The sequence below is a fragment of the Amblyomma maculatum genome, chromosome 4 (genome assembly GCF_055883805.1).
Source record: "Amblyomma maculatum isolate TAMU_Amacu chromosome 4, ASM5588380v1, whole genome shotgun sequence".
Taxonomy (NCBI): Eukaryota; Metazoa; Arthropoda; class Arachnida; order Ixodida; family Ixodidae; genus Amblyomma; species Amblyomma maculatum.
Genome location: NC_139347.1, coordinates 91,304,656 through 91,324,375, shown reverse-complemented (window position 1 = coordinate 91,324,375; position 19,720 = coordinate 91,304,656). Strand labels below are relative to the sequence as shown.

The window sequence follows — 19,720 nt, the reverse complement described above, 5'->3', positions numbered from 1 at the left end:
GGCATTCTTATCTCTCCTTGCTATTTTCTGAAAATAAGCTTATAAGGGAGCAAAAAGGGAGTAGCTTGTCCCACAGCGCACTCACTATTAAAGTCAGGACGTCCTGCCCGATCCCGGGGCACATTTTCATTACTACACATACGGAAGCAAATCCTCAAATGAGAATATACGAATTTGTAGCAGTTACGAAGATTTTAAAAGAGGTGTATGTGTCCTCTAATGGCTAACGTCAAAACTTCTGGTGCAGTGGTTAAAAGTCTCCTTTTATTGCTGCTTATATAAAATAATTATTTTTTGAGAAGGGAATATACTTCTGTTGGCAAAGTATAGCATTACGTATAGTTAGTGGGGAAGCTATACTGAAAATTACCTGGGGGCTTGGAGAGAATGCATGCCCCTGCAAGGGCATTCGCAAGGGGTCATGCTACTCCCTTTTTACTCCCTTATAGGCTTGACAAAACCATATGCACAAAAGCGAATACACTGGTACCTCTGTTCAAGCAATGGTACCAATTATTTACGACATGCACCTGCAAGACCGTCTGAATGAGTTCCTTTCCCGTTTCCGTAGCTGAATTCCAGTCGCTGTCAAAGCGATTGCGTGTCATAAGCCGCCAGGATGAGTACACAAAGCCCTGATTGTCTTTGCTGCGGTGGCCCCAGGGCTGGACCAAGCACTACGAGTTCAGTGAGGCCGACCTCCGAGCAGGCGTGGATGCCGTGCGTCGACTCTGCGGAGCAGGAAGCAGCGGCCCGGGCCCCTGGGAAGCGCTCCGGGGTTTGCTCGAGCTGTCAGTGTACGGGGCACACCTGGATGACCCGTTCGACCGACGGGTGCTGGGCGCCTACGTGCGCCAGTACTTCGACCGCAGCGCTTTGCCGGGCACGGACCGCCAGGAGCCCGCCTACCTGGTTCAGGGCGTCCGTGTGCCGTCGTCCACCAGTTTTCAGGTACGGTTCCCGTCGAAACTAAGTGCAGGCCTCGTCGAGCGTGACGCGACCACTCTTTGGGCAGTGTATACGCAGCACATGGTGCGTTGCTTTTCTAAACTGTAATGCTCTATTTACACCGTGGCTCCCGTCGCCTACCCTATTTACTCGAAGATAAGCCGGCTCCGGTTCTAAAGAAACGCCCGAATGTTGAGGGACAGGAAAAAGAATTTGCTCGACCAAAAATGTTTTAAAATAGACAACGACAACGACTGGAAAATGCAAACATTTATTTGTAGTCGATGGATTGGCAGCGTATCACCTGGTCAAGAATCATGACTGATGAAGTTTAAATATTAGTGACCAGTGAACTTTATCAGTCATGGTTCCTGACCGGACGGTACGTCGTCAAGCCATCGTTTCGTTTTGACCACGGTCAGCGAATATAGGGCATTTCATAAAGCATCTATTTGCTAAAAGCCCTGCAGCCACGTTTCGAGGACTTTAAGGGTCGTTCATATCCAGTGCGCAGGACATATGGCAGGACAGCCTCCACAACCCGCGGGATTTCTACGTATAGTCAGCGCCTATATACGGCTGCGGCTAGGATTAGTAATGGATAAAGTGGTATCTTTTTTATGCTGTTTTATGGGACACCACGTGCGTGCCACTTTTCTGTTTCACTGAGTTGTCGTTCATTACGAATTAGATTTATCCTCTGATCTCAGCCGGCCCAGAAGTTTTGTATGTCGAATTGTTAAGAAAACATTATCTCTTAGATTCAAATTAATATGATGTATGGCCTTCATGACTCCAGAAGCCTCGTGTTAACTTCAGCTACACCAAGGTAGATAATTTATACAGGGTGATGAGTGCTTTTTTTTCTTGGCGTCGGATCCGACATAGAAAAAGCATGCTGAAACCATTTTTCTTTTTTTCAAGAAAGGACCAGGTAATCCGCAGTTGCAATTATACTGCTTTTTCCACGCTCTCCACCGCTCTCCCGTCCCAACTAATAACCACGTCATCGAAGAGTGCCCCGTATTAAATCCGTCCCTGCCACACCTATATACAAACGCACTACGCACTGCTACTGACGCAAAAGGTTGTACTTGCTTTTGATGAGGTGAGGCTATAATATCCACTTTTCCAGCAAACATCTCAGCCAGGGTCCGTTTTGTTTATCCAGGGTAATAATACCTCTACACGTTTGTTTCGGGTAACACTCACCAGCGCGGAACACAAGCCTCTCCTCGTTTATCTCTATAATCCGATTCATGCACCGCTGCGAGCACTGGAACATTAGCTGATATTTAGATTTACAGGTACTGCAGCTGCACTACGTCCCGTGCATTTTAGGCGGTCTTTAGAAGTTCACGGTGACAAAAGAGTTGCATCTCTTGTTAATTCTTCCATGCATCCAACACATAAAAATGTATGGTTTTCAGCCTTTTGACTAAACCGCGGTGGTTATCCCACGTTATCCGCGTCACCGTGAACATTACTGGGATGGTCTCCGTGGTAGAAGTGCAGATGCGTGCCAAATAAACTGATGCCACGCTCTGGGGGCACCGACAGGCGCATGTGCAGATTATCGATCAGCTCCCTGACGATGAGCCCGGCGGATACCTGGGGCTGGCGGCCAACGTGGAAGGGTCGGTGCAGCGGCTGGGCGCCGTGTCTCTCGTGTCCCAGCTGCGTCGGCTGCAGGCCGGGGTCGGAGGATCTCGCCAGGATGTCGGAGCAGACCAGCTGGCACCGCTGCTTAGTCTCTGGAAAAGTCTGCACCAAGTACGTGACATTGAACCTAAACAATTAACCCAGGGGTGACTGAACTTGATCCGCTTAAACAAAGAAATAATGAAAGATGATAGGATTCGCCTTCCCTGAAATTTCTTTCCATGTTTAGCGGTTTACATAAAGAGAGGATAGTAAAGATGCTGGCGAGAAGAGGGAGCAGGTCGAGTTTGTGGCAACAGTAAGATGCAGTTCCAGTCAGTCTCGGAATTATTGACTCCTATTCTCTTGGCCCGGAAGCATCGTAAAGGGAATCCAGGTATGTAAAAAGGCCGACATCACAGCTATGCATTTTGTGGTGGTTTGTGGTTTGTGGGGTTTAACGTTCCAAAGCGACTCAGGCTATGAGAGACGCCATAGTGGAGGACTCCGGAAATTTCGACCACCTGGGGTTCTTTAACGTGCACTGACATCGCAAAGCACACGGGCGCCTTGCTTTTCGCCTCCATCGAAAAGCGGCCGCCGAGACCAGGATTTGATCCCGCATCCTTGGGAACAGTAGTCGAGCGCCGTAACCACTGCGCAACCCCAGGGTATTTACCACATGTGTCTTGAAGTTCAGGCTCGTGCACGCAAATGCGGTGACGAGCGGTTTTCTCACGGAAGTCACTGGGGATAAACGCTTCGAAGGGATCAAGTGCAAAACAAATCGTCGTGGAAGCAGTATATTGAACCACTCGTGGCATGCAGGGCGGGCTTCAGGCGCCCTCGGCCAGCGAAGCAGACGAAGACGAAGATGCCGTGGCGAGCTTCCTTCGTCAGGAGCGGGCGCACGCGTCCAAGCTAGTGCTACAAGTGCACTCGACCCTGGCTGCGGTGAGCAGGGCGCTCCGCCACGCCGGTAGTGCGCTGCCCGAGGCCGCCTCGACGTTAGCCAACCATACGGTGAGAAGCAGCACGCGCGTCTTGCAGCCCCTGGCAGCCAGCGAGCGAATAGGCTGAGCCCAGATGCGTTTGCGCACGCTCAGAAAAGAAAAGTCGACTGTTGCGTCACCATGGCGTGGAGCTTTTCCCAGTCTCGTAATGCAGCCGATGCTCGACGCTAAGCGAGGGCTTCTTTTTTGCGGACATTCGGGTAACGTGCACATGAAATTTAGGAAACAAGTGTACATAGTCCATCACGAAAGTCGCAACAAAATGTTTATCGGCTGAAACAAGCGCCACACATGTCCAAAGCTATCGGTCATCTCCTCGGGGTAGCCGCCTAGGCAGGCACAACCACATCTCCAGCAAGCGGAACGTACAAGAGCTTGTACCATGTTGTACGTACACGAGATACCCCTACGCCCCTAGTCTGTTCCGGAACGCAGTACGAGGAAGTAAACACGGATGGAGCGTCTCCCTAATATGTGCAGTTTCATTCGATGTTAGACAGAGACGTAAGTCGTATACGGCGGTGCAGGTTCCCGACGCGTGGCTCTCCTTGTGGTCGGGTGGGCGCCAGTGGGTGCCCGAGGCATACCTACGGGCCGTGGCGAGCCGCGCACAAGCCCTTGCCCAGTGGACCTTCGTCCGGGGACAGCCGCTGCACCTGGGCCAATTGCTCCGGCCGGGGGCCTTCCTCAGCGCCTGGCGCCTGCAGACCGCTCGGTATGCGTTACAATGTATTCGCGTGTATTTTTCGGCAATGCAAATAATCCGAATGGCTCAGCATCCAGCCTTGTTTTTATATTGCCAATGAGTATGTTAAATATGTTCTCGCAATATCCGTTAAGCATGTTTAACACGAGTCTCTAATTTAAGCTGGATGATATCCATAAGTGCACTTCCAAAACTGACGCGGTTCTCCCGCAAAGAAGTTGGTATGAGGCAAAGTTCGTGCTGCCACTGTACAGACGGAACATACAACCACGCGATCAGTGCCATTATTATCTCAGACACGAGTTCAAAAACAATGCATCTATATATGAAATAAAATCAAGTCAAACTGCGCCGGAAAATTTTGGGAAAATAAAATGGACTGCTTGTGTGCATAAATAATATTCGACTCAAATAAACTGCTTCGCCTTCGACTTTCGTTCCATTTGACTGGCTCGGCTTGAACTCTCTATATTTGATATTACGTCCCAGACACTTCGGTCTTGGTAGCACGACAAAGAGGACAAAATGTCGAGCTAGATACTATATATTGTTACATATATGCCGTCAACAATGAGTGTCGGCCATCATGCGCAGATGAACGATGTGAAGTTTCGTAACGTGAAGATGCTCATAATTATTTTTTTGAACAAAGAAGCCATGAGAAAGTTTCAGCTCTTGAAGACATGCCGTAATTTAGCTCCATGAATGTTGTGCCCTGCGCATCCCCCCGCCAGTCTTGAGCAACGTAACCTTTATTGTCAAGCTGCTCATCAAGGAAGCAAAGATAATATTTTTGTTGTCCATTCCTTGTTCCGAAAAGTTCCTTGAGCGTCTGAATTTTTCACGAAGGATGCCGCGGCTTACGAAAGTCATGCCGGTCGCCTTTTCAAGTAGGTAGCACAGAAGCCAAACTCGCGTCGTCGTGCTATATGGTGACGGATCGAACTAGTCTGTGGAACACAATAAGAAGCACTGTGTGGGGCTGAGAATGACACAAGGACACCGCAACGTTGTCGCCCCGCCGATCATTCCTTATTGCGGCTGCCTATACGTAAACCTCTCTCTGTGAATGCCGCGTCTTGAAACACAGGGAGACGGGCCTTCCTGCGGACGAACTGCAGCTGGAGGCGTGGTGGGGGCCAGACGAGGGACCCCCGCTGTGGGCCACCCTGGTGGGGCTCCAATGCGAAGGTGGCCAGCTTGAGGAGAAGCGACTGCGCCCCTGCCGCCCAGGCGCACCCAGCGTACTGCCTGTGCCACCCTGTTCGGCAGCGTGGCTGCCAAAGGTATACCCTCTACTGCACAGCCTATAGGGAGCTCGCATGAAGCGATGCATGCTGGGTAATCCGCCATGTTATTGACAGCAGACGGCACAGCCAGGCTGATTTGACCGAGTGCCTTGTCGTTTTCTACGGTCCACCGAGGAAACACGCGGCTGTTCGTTCGCTGCCCTTACGTGCGTGCAAGATGTCGGCAGTTTTCTGACGAACATACGCGTCGACGCTGTGCCCTAAAAATAGGGCATGCTATGAAGCAATACAAAGCAGGGCGGCGCGAACCTGTTCAAGCTACGCGCGGACGACTGAATGCACTAAGCTTCTGGACCTGTTGCCGCCCGTCGACATCACCGACATTCATGATTTCTGGTTCTGGCGACGAGTCTGGTACTTGCCTGGATTGGCGTCGATCTCGCGTCTGTTGGGCCGTGTGAGCCATTCCCGTCGCGTCTCTAGAGGGATCATTTGCCTTCTCGCATTCGTTCGGACGTATTTTTGGAGTCGTGAAGAACCCGCAGTCGGCCTGTCCGATCGCGCCAGCATCGTCTGCGCGCAATACGCGACCACGTAGGCAAGGCTGTGTGGCAGTGTGTGCTGCGTCGTCTGCTGTCATCGACAACAACATGGAGGATTACCCAGCATGCATCACTTCCTGCAAGCTCACATTTCGCTGTTTGGTGCAAAAGTCAAAACTGCACAGCAACTGCGAAAAGCGCTTCTTTACCACAGCGGTGGCTCGTGCAATGCTACCGTTGCGCCACCTGCCCTTACGTCTCGCACTGACTGCACCGCTCCCGCTGCGAGGAAGCAAAGGTGCAAGATGCACTGTCTGGCGAGCAGAACCAAAACTTTGATTGCGAAATCAGGGTGTAGATAAGCATATATATATATATATATTGTGAGGCAGAAGAACGCACCAGCAAATTCACCTTTTTACTTCAGGTAGGCCGAAGCAGCAGCTACCGACTAGCCACAGCTTAGCAACACTTCGTCTTCCTCGCACGACCCGATGACCGATGATGATTACGCTGAGATGAAGATGAAGGTCACTCACAGTGCTTACAACATTCCCCCTCCCGAACGAAAGCGACCATCCTGGTCGCAAATTAAATCTTAAGGTCGGCGGTTAAAGGGTTTCAAGCGCGACACGTGCACAATCTCGGTGCCGCGACACCGACGATCGCGAACAGGCGATGCAGGTGTGATGAGATAGTTTACAGGGGAAGTTTGTTCCAGAACCGTGTACGGGCCAATAAAACGGCTCAGAAACTTTTCACACAGGCCGGGGATGCGAGTAGGTGTCCAGAGTAGCACTTCGTCTCCAGGGCGGAAAGACACTGAGCGATGAGTCGCATCATACGTGCTTTTCCTGGAAGCTTGAGTGGCTTCAGTTTGAAGGCGGGCACGATCACGGCAGTGGGCGATACGAGACACGAACTGTTCGTGGGAAGGCGCGGCAGAAGGAGTAGAAGCTGTGAAGAAAGATGCTTCGAGGGAGAAGGTAGGATGGCGGGCATAAACAAGAAAAAACGGAGAGTAGGTGGTGGTTCGTTGAACGGCAGTGTTGTAGGCGAAGGTTACAAAGGGGAGTAAAGAGTCCCAGTTGTTGTGCTGAGGGTGAATGTAGGTGGATAGCATATCAGAAAGGGTGCGATGAAAGCGTTCTGTGAGGCCATTGGTCTGAGGGTGGTAAGGAGATGTAGTTTTATGCACCGTGCCTGAAGCATTAAGCACTGCGGCGAGGACGGTGGAGAGGAACGACTTGCCACGATCGCTAAGGAGGAGGCGAGGGGCGCCGTGGCGAAGAAGTATGGTGTGGAGGAAGAAGTTGGCGATTTCGGAAGCGGAGCCGGAAGGAAGTGCTGCGGTTTCAGCGTATCGGGTGAGGTGGTCAACGGCAGTAACGACCCAGCGGTTGCCAGCTGGAGTCAAGGGCAGGGGTCCATACAAGTCGATTCCGACGACTTCGAAAGGTGTGGAAGGACATGGGAGAGGTTGCAAGAGACCGGCAGGAGGCGACGTAGACCGCTTGCGTCGTTGACAAGGGATGCAAGACGCTACGTATTTTAATACTGAGGTTGAAAGGCCAGGCCAGAAGAAACGACGTTTGATGCGGTCGTAGGTTTTGTGGTACCCAAGGTGACCTGCGGTGGGGTCGTCGTGAAAGGCTTGTAGAACTTGAGGACGCAGGGAAGAAGGAATTACGGGAACCCATGTGTGGCCCAGTGGGCTGTAGTTGTGCCAAAATAATGTGCCATCCTGTAACTTGAAATTTTTGAGCCGACGACGGAGACGGGCATTTGGAGGTCTAATAACACCGCTGAGACTATCAATCAGCTTTTGACAGTAAGGGTCAGCACTCTGGTGGTGAGCAAGATTGCAGTGTATATCTGGCATGGGAGCAATAGAGGCGGCGCTCAAAGACTGCATAACTGTAGGGTTTAAATGGCTTGACTCCGTTGGGACAGGAGAGGAATGCGAGGACATGGGTTGCGACGGCAAAGCAATAGGGCAACGAGAGAGAGCGTCGGCGTCCTTGTGCTTCTTGCCCGATTTGTAAGTGACAGTAAAGTCGTACTCTTGAAGGCGGAGGATCCACCGCCCGAGACGACCGGACAGATTTTTCAAAGTGGATAACCAGCATAGGGCGTGGGAAGGCAGGAACCGACGAAATATCATTGTGGAGCTCTTCCCGTATTATAGATCGTATGATGGTGCGCAGATCAGTTTCGGGAATTTGGCTCGGATCCCAGGTGTTGTTGAGGCGGCGCGACTGTAGATAGTCAAGTCGCTGGCAAGTGGCACGAATGTCTGCCACCGTGACGGGATTTTGGGCAGCTAGAGCTGCGTAGGCAAAAGAGCCAATTCCTTTTAAAATATGTCCGACACGTTCAGCCTCGACCATGCCATTGTTAACTCGCCGGCAAAGGGCGAGTACGTCCTCAATGTAGGATGTGTATGTCTCTCCTGGAAGCTGCACACGGGTCTCTAGCTTCTTTTGAAAAGAGGCCGGACCAGCACCAACAGTTCCAAATATCTGGCGGATCTGTGTCGTGAATTGAGGCCAGTCAGGAATGGCGTCCTCATGGTTGAGGAACCACGTCTTAGCCACGTCACTCAGGTAGAATGAGACGTTGAGTAGCTTCATAGAAGCGTCCCAACCGTTAAAAGCGCTCACCCGATCGTACTGTTGTAGCCAGTCTTCGACGTCGTCACCGCGGAGACCGGCGAAAACCGGAGGGTCGCGCTGACGTGAGGTAACTGACCAAGTTGGGTGGGTCAAATGGTGCTGAGCAAGTGCACCTTGGGACGTCAGTGGTGCAGAGGTGGCATGGGCAGCCGTGGGATGCCCATCGGTAGCTACAGGCGCCGGAACGGTGAGAGCAGTGGGATGTGACTGCGCCATGGCGGTTGATGTGCCGCCAAGAACACGACCGGAACGGAGCTCCAGGGGGTGCCGCGTTGAGGACGCTGGGATCAGGAGGCACTTCCACCACTTGTGAGGCAGAAGAACGCACCAGCAAATTCACCTTTTTACTTCAGGTAGGCCGAAGCAGCAGCTACCGACTAGCCACAGCTTAGCAACACTTCGTCTTCCTCGCACGACCCGATGACCGATGATGATTACGCTGAGATGAAGATGAAGGTCACTCACAGTGCTTACAATATATATATATATATATATATATATATATATATATATATATATATATATATAACCTGTAATTGGCTAGATACAATTTCGATTATGAACGGCTGCTCCATTCTGCTTTATGGCGTTTGATTTAGTTGAAAGATTCTGAATTATCATTTAGACAGCAATAAATTAGGGGGTGGCACTGGATTATGTAGGATTACGCTACATTACGTTAGGCTAAATGTGGAATAAGTTCTATCCATGCGTGCATTACAATAGGTATTGACTGCTTCAAAGCGCAAAAGTAGCTTTGTGCTCTATATATATATATATGTATATATATATATATATATATATATATATATATATATATATATATATATATATATATATATATATATATATATTATATATATATATATAATGTATATATGTATACCGGGTGTCCCAACTAACTTGAACCAAGGGATACAAAATAGTACAATAGAGGTAGGTCAGTGAAACCAACTGCATTCAACTGCCAGCCTCCTTGCGCACTACAGGCGATTTTTGTTTTGCAATTACTTAATCAGCTAATTATGTTAATTTTTCTAATTGATTAAATCTCGACTTTAGACCAAACATGTGAATTGGAAACTTGTAGAGCACCTTCAGAAACCCCCATTCCATTAATTGCAATAAAGAAAGTCTCACGTCTATCTATTTTTCTGGGCTCAAAAGAAAGCCCGCGAAATACAAATAATACCACGTGACTAGTGCATTTGTGCGCCGCGATTGTGGTGCTCTCAGTCGTGGTTTGAGCGAACGAAATTAGCTGCGGCCGTGTCTCCTTTGCCCCGTTAAAGCGGCAGGCCGATATGCCTGCGATGGCTTCTTCGCCCGCGGCCGACAGCCGGCCCACAGCCGGCCCGGCTCGGGAATATGGTGGGAGAGAAAGTGGTCACTCGTGACAGGGACCTTCAGTTGAAAATCAGTTGCATGGAGCTGCCAGCCGTATTGCGCACCATAGGCATTTTTTGTTTTGCACTTAATTAGTAATCAGGGTAATCTTTTCAATTTATAAATATTGACATTGTACAACAATTGGATGGGCAAAATTGAAAAGCTCCTTCAGAGACCCCCATTCTCTAATTCACAAAAAAAAAAAGGACCTCACGGCATCACGTATATCTTTCCAAGTTCGAAAGAAAGCTCGCGAAATACAAAAATGAATCATGTGATCAGCGCAATCACTGGCCACGACTGTGCTGCTCCCAGTCATGGTTTGAGGAAACTAAATGCTACGGCCGTGGCTGTACGCCTTGTTGCAGCGGCAGGCCGAAATGTCTGCGATGGTTTCTTCATTCGCGTCAGCCAAGCGGCGCATATGTGGTGGCGCAAGCTGCAACGAGCGTTGCAACCATCGTTAAATATATCGCCCTACCACATCAACGGAGCCGCCGAGTCGCGGCCACAGCTGATTTCGTTCACTAAAACTGTGATTGAGAGAAGCACAATCGTGGCTCAAATACGCTAGTCACGTGATTTTTTTCTGTTTCATGGGCTTTCTTTGCAGCTCGGAAAAAAAAAAAAGTACACGTTAGTAATTTTCTTACAGCAAATAATAAAGTAGGGTTTTCTCAAGGTGCTTTAAAACTTATTCGTTGTAGATCATTGCACGTAAATAGTATTGTCTGGGGCCAATATTTAGAAACATAGAAAATTTTCGTTAATTAGTAGCTAATAGTAAAAGAAAAACTACTTAAATTATTGCAAAACAAGACAATTATGGTGCGCAGGACGACTGGTAGCTGTTGGCAACTGCTTTCCTTCGCCTGCCTGAAATATTTCATTATTTCGCCCTTAGCTAAGGTTCGCTAGGTCACCCTGCATACACTGTTGCGGGAACGAATATATTTATACCAGCGAAAGGTACCGTAAGCTGCGAACAGCTTCGTCCATCTTCGGCTAGTACACTTGCTCATCTTCGCTGTCGTCTCTCCGCTGCAGTATTGCCACTATACCACTCGAATAAAATATGTTACCATCGACCAGTTGGAATAATCGAACCAACAAACAGCGCATCCAGAGGAGGCAGCTGATAGGACGAAAGCCCCTATAATATCGCGTTCTGTACCAGTTAGGATTTGTAATTAGGTGGTAAACTGTTGTGCTCTTTTAAATTATAGTTGCTGTCCATTGTTCAGATGCCGGTCGCCGCACTGGAGAGCATGAAGCTGTTTGGTCTATGCGCAGGGCACCCGGAACCGTTCTACCGGTTCATCGGTGAACCTGGCCGTGTACACCAACACGGAGAGGCAAGAACTGGTGGCCAGCTTGACAGTGCCTTGCGAGGGCAGCCCACAACAATGGCTGCTCAGCGGTGCTGCATTGTTCCTCTCTGCTCTGGACTAGCGACACAAGTGACGGGTGAAAGAATTGCATCGTTGCTTGCAAATGTTAAATAAAAGTGGGATATGCTTTAAGAAATTCGTCTTTAAAATCGCCCTGCTTATAGCAGCGTCTATTGTCGGGTCTGGGGCATGCTTATTATGACATCGCTACCATAAGAAAACCTATTCTTCAAGTTTGGGTGCTTCAAGATGATAGGGCCATTTTTTTAACTACACCAGTGTAGCAAATCTCCATTACTTCCAATGGTATTTGCTACACTGGTGTAGCTGATGTAGGTTAAAAAAATGGCCCTAGAATGAGACCGCTGCTTGAGAGCATGCCCCAGGCATCTTCAGCGCATCGTACAGAAATTCGTCTCAGCAATTTTTTTCTACATTTCTTTCTTCCTGCAAAGCTTGCTATTTGTGTGACCTCGTCAGATCTGAACAACAGCTCGGCTGGACAGCGTAAGTAATATATATATATATATATATATATATATATATATATATATATATATATATATATATATATATATATTGTCACGCCACTGACGACGAGGAAGAATTGTGCTGATCTGGGAGAAGAAGAAGAAAAAACGCGTTGGTGCCTGGGGGCTAGTAGGCTTCACCTTGTCCCTGATCCCATTACCATATCACTGTAAATAAAACCCCTTTGCTATTTCACCGTAACAATATATATATATATATATATATATATATATATATATATATATATATATATATATATATATATATATATATATATATATATATATATATATATATATATATATATATATATATATATGCTCATCGTGAACACATACAAACACTTGGCAACTGTACGGTTCGTCCTTTTCCCTGTGGCCTTTCTCTGGGCACGGTGCAGCCCGAGTGCCCTAAAAACGTACAACGTTTTGTGACGTATTTGTAGCGAAATAGTACGCGGCAGAACATACAAAAATACAAGAAATTCTTTATGAACAAAGCGGGCCATCAGAGGTTCTTTGTAGCCATTTGACCATTGCTGAAAGCAGTAAGAGGCAGAGGGGGGACAGAGCAATAATCTTGAGGGGCTGCTGAAAGCACCTTAAACGCAATTTGTTGTTATGGCACCTTTAACAAAAAAAAAAAAAAAAAAACATTTTTCCTGCGTTGTTTGCTTGCCCACTCCCCTCTGTAATGCCTCGACGCTTGAGGGTATCGAAAAGAAAAAATAAATAAATAAATCTTACAATTGTTACTTTACGCAAGCGTTCAGTGACCACTCTGACTTTTATTTCCTCTTAAGCTGCAGAACCAAAGAACTTTATCGGAAATATTTGGGGTTCACGCGCCATACCCTGAAGCCTTCTAGAATACAGGTCCGCGAGCGATGGTCTCGCCCGACGAGTGAAAAACCAAGTCTTTCTTAAAAACATCGGTTTATTCCGGATCAACAGAAAAGTATTCAATAAAAAAGAAACAGCATTGGTCAAAACTGCGCTGAAAACATGCCGTCGAAGTGCGAGACAATGGACTATGCAGAATAAAACGGAGCATGGGTCAGGGCTTCACCGCGGCAACACAAAACACACTGCGGCGCGGTTAGGGCGAGTAATAGGGCCAAAGCGTTGACGACGGTACAAAAGCATTGCTTCTCGCGTGGCAACACTCACGCTAATACTCCTAAGGCATTCTTGTAGGCACCGCTTCCGTCTTCGTCTGGCAGGACCCCGCTCCATCGTCCGTGTACATACCGCCGGCCTGGGACGCTGCCTGGCTGCTCTTCGCTGGCCGGCCGCCCGGCGAAAAAGCCACGAGCCATGCTTGCGACGCGCTTATCTACCCTCGGTCTCGCGCCGATAACATGCCGCCCCCGCTCATGCAGCTCGCTCATGCGTACTAGCGCTGCCCGGGCGGACACTAACACAAACACGAAAAAGCGCGCGCGGTTCAAGACACTAAAAGGGGCTGTGGGGCCCCACAACCCAGAAGTTGCTATACACTGCAAGGAAGCTTGGTTTGGTTTAACGTCCCAAAGCGACTCAAGATATGATGGACGCGCTGTAATGAAGGGGTCCGGAAACTTCTACAACCTGGAGTTCCTTAACGTGCAGTGACATCGGACAGAACGCGGGCGCTTTGATCTTCGCCTCCGTCGAAAAGCGGCACCTGTAGTCGGGATGATACCCGCGTCCTCGGGATCAGCAGCCCGTCACCTAACCAATGAGTCACTGCGGCGAGGCAATGCAAGAAATTAGCCACACTTGCTGCAGCGCTTTTTGATCTGTCCCGTACATAAACAGCAAAACAAAGAAAGTTTTATGCGGCCTAAGTTAACTCAATTCGAAGCACCTACTTAACAACATGCTTCGTTCGTCTTTTTCCGATGAATCCCTTGACACTCGGGGGATTGACGGCAATGAGCTGTCGAACAAGCTTGCCCGTGTGTCACGAAATCGGCGCCCATTTTCATCAAGCCGGTACGGCGCGAGGCCCGCACGGCGTCGCGTGGAAGGCATGGAGAGAAAAGCCCCCTTCCCCGCGCGGGAGAGCGCGTAGCTTTGTACGCGTTGCCGTGACCCTCTTTCCCATTGCCCGGGGAGGACGGTGGTTCATCGGACTGGAATCAACCAGAAAATTCCAGCATCTTCTATGGGACCTGGCCAATGGCGACGCGCGGCTCGACGGGAGGAAGAGAGAGCGCTATAACCAGCGAAGCTAAGTGTGTGTGCGCGCTAGCTTTGACGCGTGCTAACAAACAGACGCGGCGCGCCCTATTTAAAGAGACCGCGCCGCTTGATGAGTCAGTCAGTCAGTCAGTTCGTCAGTGTTTGCGACGTGTTCGCCTGTGCTTCGGCTGGACTCCCGGGGATCACCCGCTGCTGGCAAGCCCACGGACTTTCCAAGGGAGCGGCGCTCGTCTCGTATGGCGGCCACATCGTGACTCTTGAGGCGTCGGACTGCAACAGTGCCCGGTGAACAATTTGGTGTTTGTTTATGTAACTCTCTCGTGTTTCATCTGTTGTAAAGCCTCTATGTTATTGAATACCTGTGTAATTGCATGCTTAGCGTTGGTTATTCTGTGAACCTCTCGTCTGTGCATTTCAAGTGATCTTGTGTGTTCCTTTGTATCGTCTCTTGCTGTGCATAAAGTGTGTTTTGTTTGTTACTTCTGACTCCGATCCTTTCTCTGGTTTGAAGCGGCGACCGCTGGGCACCAAACGACCACCCCCTTCTGACACTACAAGGTAGTTGAATTCCGGCTGAGCTTGCCACGCAAGTCGAGGGCATCTCCTTAGCGACCGGAACAGCTATCCCCACTCACTCTAAGGGTGTCTGGGAATGTGCGCCCGTTAACGGCGCATCGTTAATAATACCCCCTAATTATTAACGGGTGACAATTATTCTGGCGTCCGCGACAGGACGTTTGGTGCACTCAAGCTCAGAGGACGGTGAACGAGTTGGAAGAGTTTACGAAGAGGTCGTAAACAGTGTAGCAGCAGAGCGGTAGCGAGAGGTAGTGCCGCGCGGAAGCGTTTAGGCGAAGTTCGCTAAGCAGTGTTTAGGCTACACCCAGACGGTTCGCGCTTCAGATATCAATCTGAAAGAGTTGGTAGAGGCTGGCACCCAGCTGGGGTTGTCCGGTGCCGAACTGCGCAAATGAGTTAGCCAGAGAGAAAAAGGAGAAAGAGAGAGAGAAGAAAAGGAACGAGAGAGGGCTCGAAAGGAGCGGGAAGAGGAATTTCAGCGAGAAAAGGAATTACTGACTATGAAACTTCAGCTCCAAAACTCTGGGAACAGCAACGGTTTAGCTGAAGTGCATAGCTGCAGTGAAGGACATAGCAGCTTGCGGATACACGCAAGTAAATTGATTCCGAAATACGACGAGAGAAGAGACGATCTCGACGCGTTCCTCTTGCGTTTCGAAAGGATCGCCGTAAATGCAAATTGGACAGACAGTGAATGTGCTACCATCTTGAGCACTTGCCTCAGCGGCGAAGCATTAAGTGTGTTTGGAAGACTTCCTCCTGAGGATGCAGGCAGCTATAACAAAGTGAAATCTGCATTACTTAAAAGCTTTAGATTTACAACGGATGGGTTTCGTGAGAAGTTCAGGACTGGAAAACCTATGGACGGAGAAACGGCAACACAGTATGTTGCGCGACTGAGTCATTATTTCGACCGCTGGACTGAACTCTCAAAAAGTAAACTTGAGTATGGCGCACTTCGCGAACTCCTAATCAAGGAACAATTTCTGGGTAGCTGTCACCCTGGTTTGTCGCTTTATTTAAAAGAAAGAAAAGCGAATAACCTGGAAGAAATGATGGAACTGGCAGACCAGTATTTGGAAGCCCAGGGAGGCGAAAATTTGAGCAAAATTGTAAATTCTGAAACCCCTCGAAAGCCCGAATTTCGGCAGACAAAACCTAGCGTAAAGTCAACCCCGAGGTGCTATCTCTGCGGACAACTAGGCCATTATGCACCTAACTGCCGCAAACTCGCAACCAACAATCCATCCACGTGTTGGAAATGCGGACAGAAGGGCCACAAAGCAATGTCGTGTCCCGACGCTGACAAGGCAGCACCGCAGGCGGCATGCGCGAGGACTCCGTCAGAGTCAGAATATCGCCTGGAGGAAGAAGATGTCGATGGCTTTGTTGAGCTTAAGAACGGCAGGAAAGTCCGCGTGGTGCACGGCCAAGAGGAGGAGGAAGCAGAAAGAGGGGTTAATCGGAAGGACAAGAAACTCCGGGTGGTGAACGCCGTAGTACATGCACAACCTGGATCTGCGGTGAATCGGATGCCGGTTTCGAGGGGAAAGATAAAAGGAAAATCAGTTTCTGTGCTACGAGATACAGGTAGCAGTGCCGTAATCGTTAGACGCAGTTTGATTCATGAGAATGATCTAACTGGCGAGAAATGCCCTGTGAGGCTAATTGACGGCTCAATACAATGGCTACCTGAGGCAAAATTGGAAGTGCAGACGCAATACTATTCTGGAAAATTGACAGCGCTGTGCATGGAACGCCCTATCTACGATTTGGTGTTGGGAAATATCAAGGGCGCAACATTTCCCGAGGATCCTGATCAAGGTCCCGCACCTGTGCGCTGCAAGGAATCTAAAAAGAAAAAGGCAAGGCGAGGAAAGCAAGGCCATGAGAAGCCGGAAGAAAAGCCCCGAGACAAGAATAAACAAAAGGAAGCCCCTCAGGAGGAAACCGATAAGAAAGAGGCAACACAGGAAATAAAGTCAGGACTGCCTAGGCCTTCGTTGATGCAGGTAGCCCAAGTGTTTTTCCTACTTATGGGAGCGTTACTTGGGATATTTCACCTTCAGCGGAAGGAATACCGGTGCCTAGGAAGGAACACTATTACAGTGATTCTTTTTGTTGGTCTGTGCGCGTTGGCACAGGTTCCCGTGTATCCGTCGGCGCTACTGGTTGTAGGGGCAATTATCGGCACACATTGGTTGTGTGATTTGCAAGAGGATAAGTCCTGCCTCAGGGAATTTTCAGTAGCCCGATCGGAGAACATAGAAGCGTCTCAAATGCGAGAGACTAGAGCGAAGGCAGAATCCCTGGCGGACAGAGGCGTGTCACGCACTGATCGCGGGTTAGAATTACGCTCGGAAATTTAGGTTTGTGCGCTTCGTATTTGAAAAGCGGTGTGTTGTTGATTCTTGTGTGTATCTGACGACAGTGTGTTGCTATGTTTGTGAATTTCATGGCATTGATGTGTAAATTTTGTAATGGGTTATTACAGTTTGTGAAATTTGTGCAATGTGTGTGATATGGTCATTTGCCCCAAATATTTGTGAGCGCATGCATGTGCGCGCGATGTTCGTGGTTGTTGTGAATATTGTGGGACAATATTCTTTAAGGGAGGGGCAGTGTCACGAAATCGGCGCCCATTTTCATCAAGCCGGTACGGCGCGAGGCCCGCACGGCGTCGCATGGAAGGCATGGAGAGAAAAGCCCCCTTCCCCGCGCGGGAGAGCGCGCAGCTTTGCACGCGTTGCCGTGACCCTCTTTCCCATTGCCCGGGGAGGAAGGTGGTTCATCGGACTGGAATCAACCAGAAAATTCCAGCATCTTCTATGGGACCTGGCCAATGGCGACGCGCGGCTCGACGGGAGGAAGAGAGAGCGCTATAACCAGCGAAGCTAAGTGTGTGTGCGAGCTAGCTTTGACGCGTGCTAACAAACAGACGCGGCGCGCCCTATTTAAAGAGACCGCGCCGCTTGATGAGTCAGTCAGTCAGTCAGTTCGTCAGTGTTTGCGACGTGTTCGCCTGTGCTTCGGCTGGACTCCCGGGGATCACCCGCTGCTGGCAAGCCCACGGACTTTCAAGGGAGCGGCGCTCGTCTCGTATGGCGGCCACATCGTGACTCTTGAGGCGTCGGACTGCAACAGTGCCCGGTGAACAATTTGGTGTTTGTTTATGTAACTCTCTCGTGTTTCATCTGTTGTAAAGCCTCTATGTTATTGAATACCTGTGTAATTGCATGCTTAGCGTTGGTTATGCTGTGAACCTCTCGTCTGTGCATTTCAAGTGATCTTGTGTGTTCCTTTGTATCATCTCTTGCTGTGCATAAAGTGTGTTTTGTTTGTTACTTCTGACTCCGATCCTTTCTCTGGTTTGAACCGGCGACCGCTGGGCACCAAACGACCACCCCCTTCTGTCACTACAAGGTAGTTGAATTCCGGCTGAGCTTGCCACGCAGGTCGAGGGCATCTCCTTAGCGACCGGAACAGCTATCCCCACTCACTCTAAGGGTGTCTGGGAATGTGCGCCCGTTAACGGCGCATCGTTAATAATACCCCCTAATTATTAACGGGTGACAATTATTCTGGCGTCCGCGACAGGACGTTTGGTGCACTCAAGCTCAGAGGACGGTGAACGAGTTGGAAGAGTTTACGAAGAGGTCGTAAACAGTGTAGCAGCAGAGCGGTAGCGAGAGGTAGTGCCGCGCGGAAGCGTTTAGGCGAAGTTCACTAAGCAGTGTTTAGGCTACACCCAGACGGTTCGCGCTTCAGATATGAATCTGAAAGAGTTGGTAGAGGCTGGCACCCAGCTGGGGTTGTCCGGTGCCGAACTGCGCAAATGAGTTAGCCAGAGAGAAAAAGAAGAAAGAGAGAGAGAAGAAAAGGAACGAGAGAGGGCTCGAAAGGAGAGGGAAGAGGAATTTCAGCGAGAAAAGGAATTACTGACTATGAAACTTCAGCTCCAAAACTCCGGGAACAGCAACGGTTTAGCTGAAGTGCATAGCTGCAGTGAAGGACATAGCAGCTTGCGGATAGACGCAAGTAAATTGATTCCGAAATACGACAAGAGAAGAGACGATCTCGACGCGTTCCTCTTGCGTTTCGAAAGGATCGCCGTAAATGCAAATTGGACAGACAGTGAATGTGCTACCATCTTGAGTGTGTTTGGAAGACTTCCTCCTAAGGATGCAGGCAGCTATAACAAAGTGAAAGCTGCATTACTTAAAAGGTTTAGATTTACAACGGATGGGTTTCGTGAGAAGTTCAGGACTGGAAAACCTATGGACGGAGAAACGGCAACACAGTATGTTGCGCGACTGAGTCATTATTTCGACCGCTGGACTGAACTCTCAAAAATTAAACTTGAGTATGGCGCACTTCGCGAACTCCTAATCAAGGAACAATTTCTGGGTAGCTGTCACCCTGGTTTGTCGCTTTATTTAAAAGAAAGAAAAGCGAATAACCTGGAAGAAATGATGGAACTGGCAGACCAGTATTTGGAAGCCCAGGGAGGCGAAAATTTGAGCAAAATTGTAAATTCTGAAACCCCTCGAAAGCCCGAATTTCGGCAGACAAAACCTAGCGTAAAGTCAACCCCGAGGTGCTATCTCTGCGGACAACTAGGCCATTATGCACCTAACTGCCGCAAACTCGCAACCAACAATCCATCCTCGTGTTGGAAATGCGGACAGAAGGGCCACAAAGCAATGTCGTGTCCCGACGCTGACAAGGCAGCACCGCAGGCGGCATGCGCGAGGACTCCGTCAGAGTCAGAATATCGCCTGGAGGAAGAAGATGCCGATGGCTTTGTTGAGCTTAAGAACGGCAGGAAAGTCCGCGTGGTGCACGGCCAAGAGGAGGAGGAAGCAGAGA

The 19,720-nt window shown here is 49.3% G+C and overlaps 1 protein-coding gene across 1 annotated transcript in view; it reads left to right on the top strand.

The window, feature by feature from the left end:
- The window catches only part of btv (dynein cytoplasmic heavy chain beethoven), a 146,655-nt gene extending 135,039 nt beyond the window's left edge, over window positions 1–11,616 (top strand). The window contains exons 63-68 of the mRNA XM_084600360.1: window positions 664–951; window positions 2,509–2,721; window positions 3,418–3,612; window positions 4,130–4,317; window positions 5,399–5,594; window positions 11,458–11,616. Coding sequence (XP_084456486.1) covers window positions 664–951; window positions 2,509–2,721; window positions 3,418–3,612; window positions 4,130–4,317; window positions 5,399–5,594; window positions 11,458–11,616 — 1,239 coding nt within the window. The remainder of the gene's footprint in view (window positions 1–663; window positions 952–2,508; window positions 2,722–3,417; window positions 3,613–4,129; window positions 4,318–5,398; window positions 5,595–11,457) is intronic.
- Window positions 11,617–19,720: the final 8,104 nt, after the last annotated feature.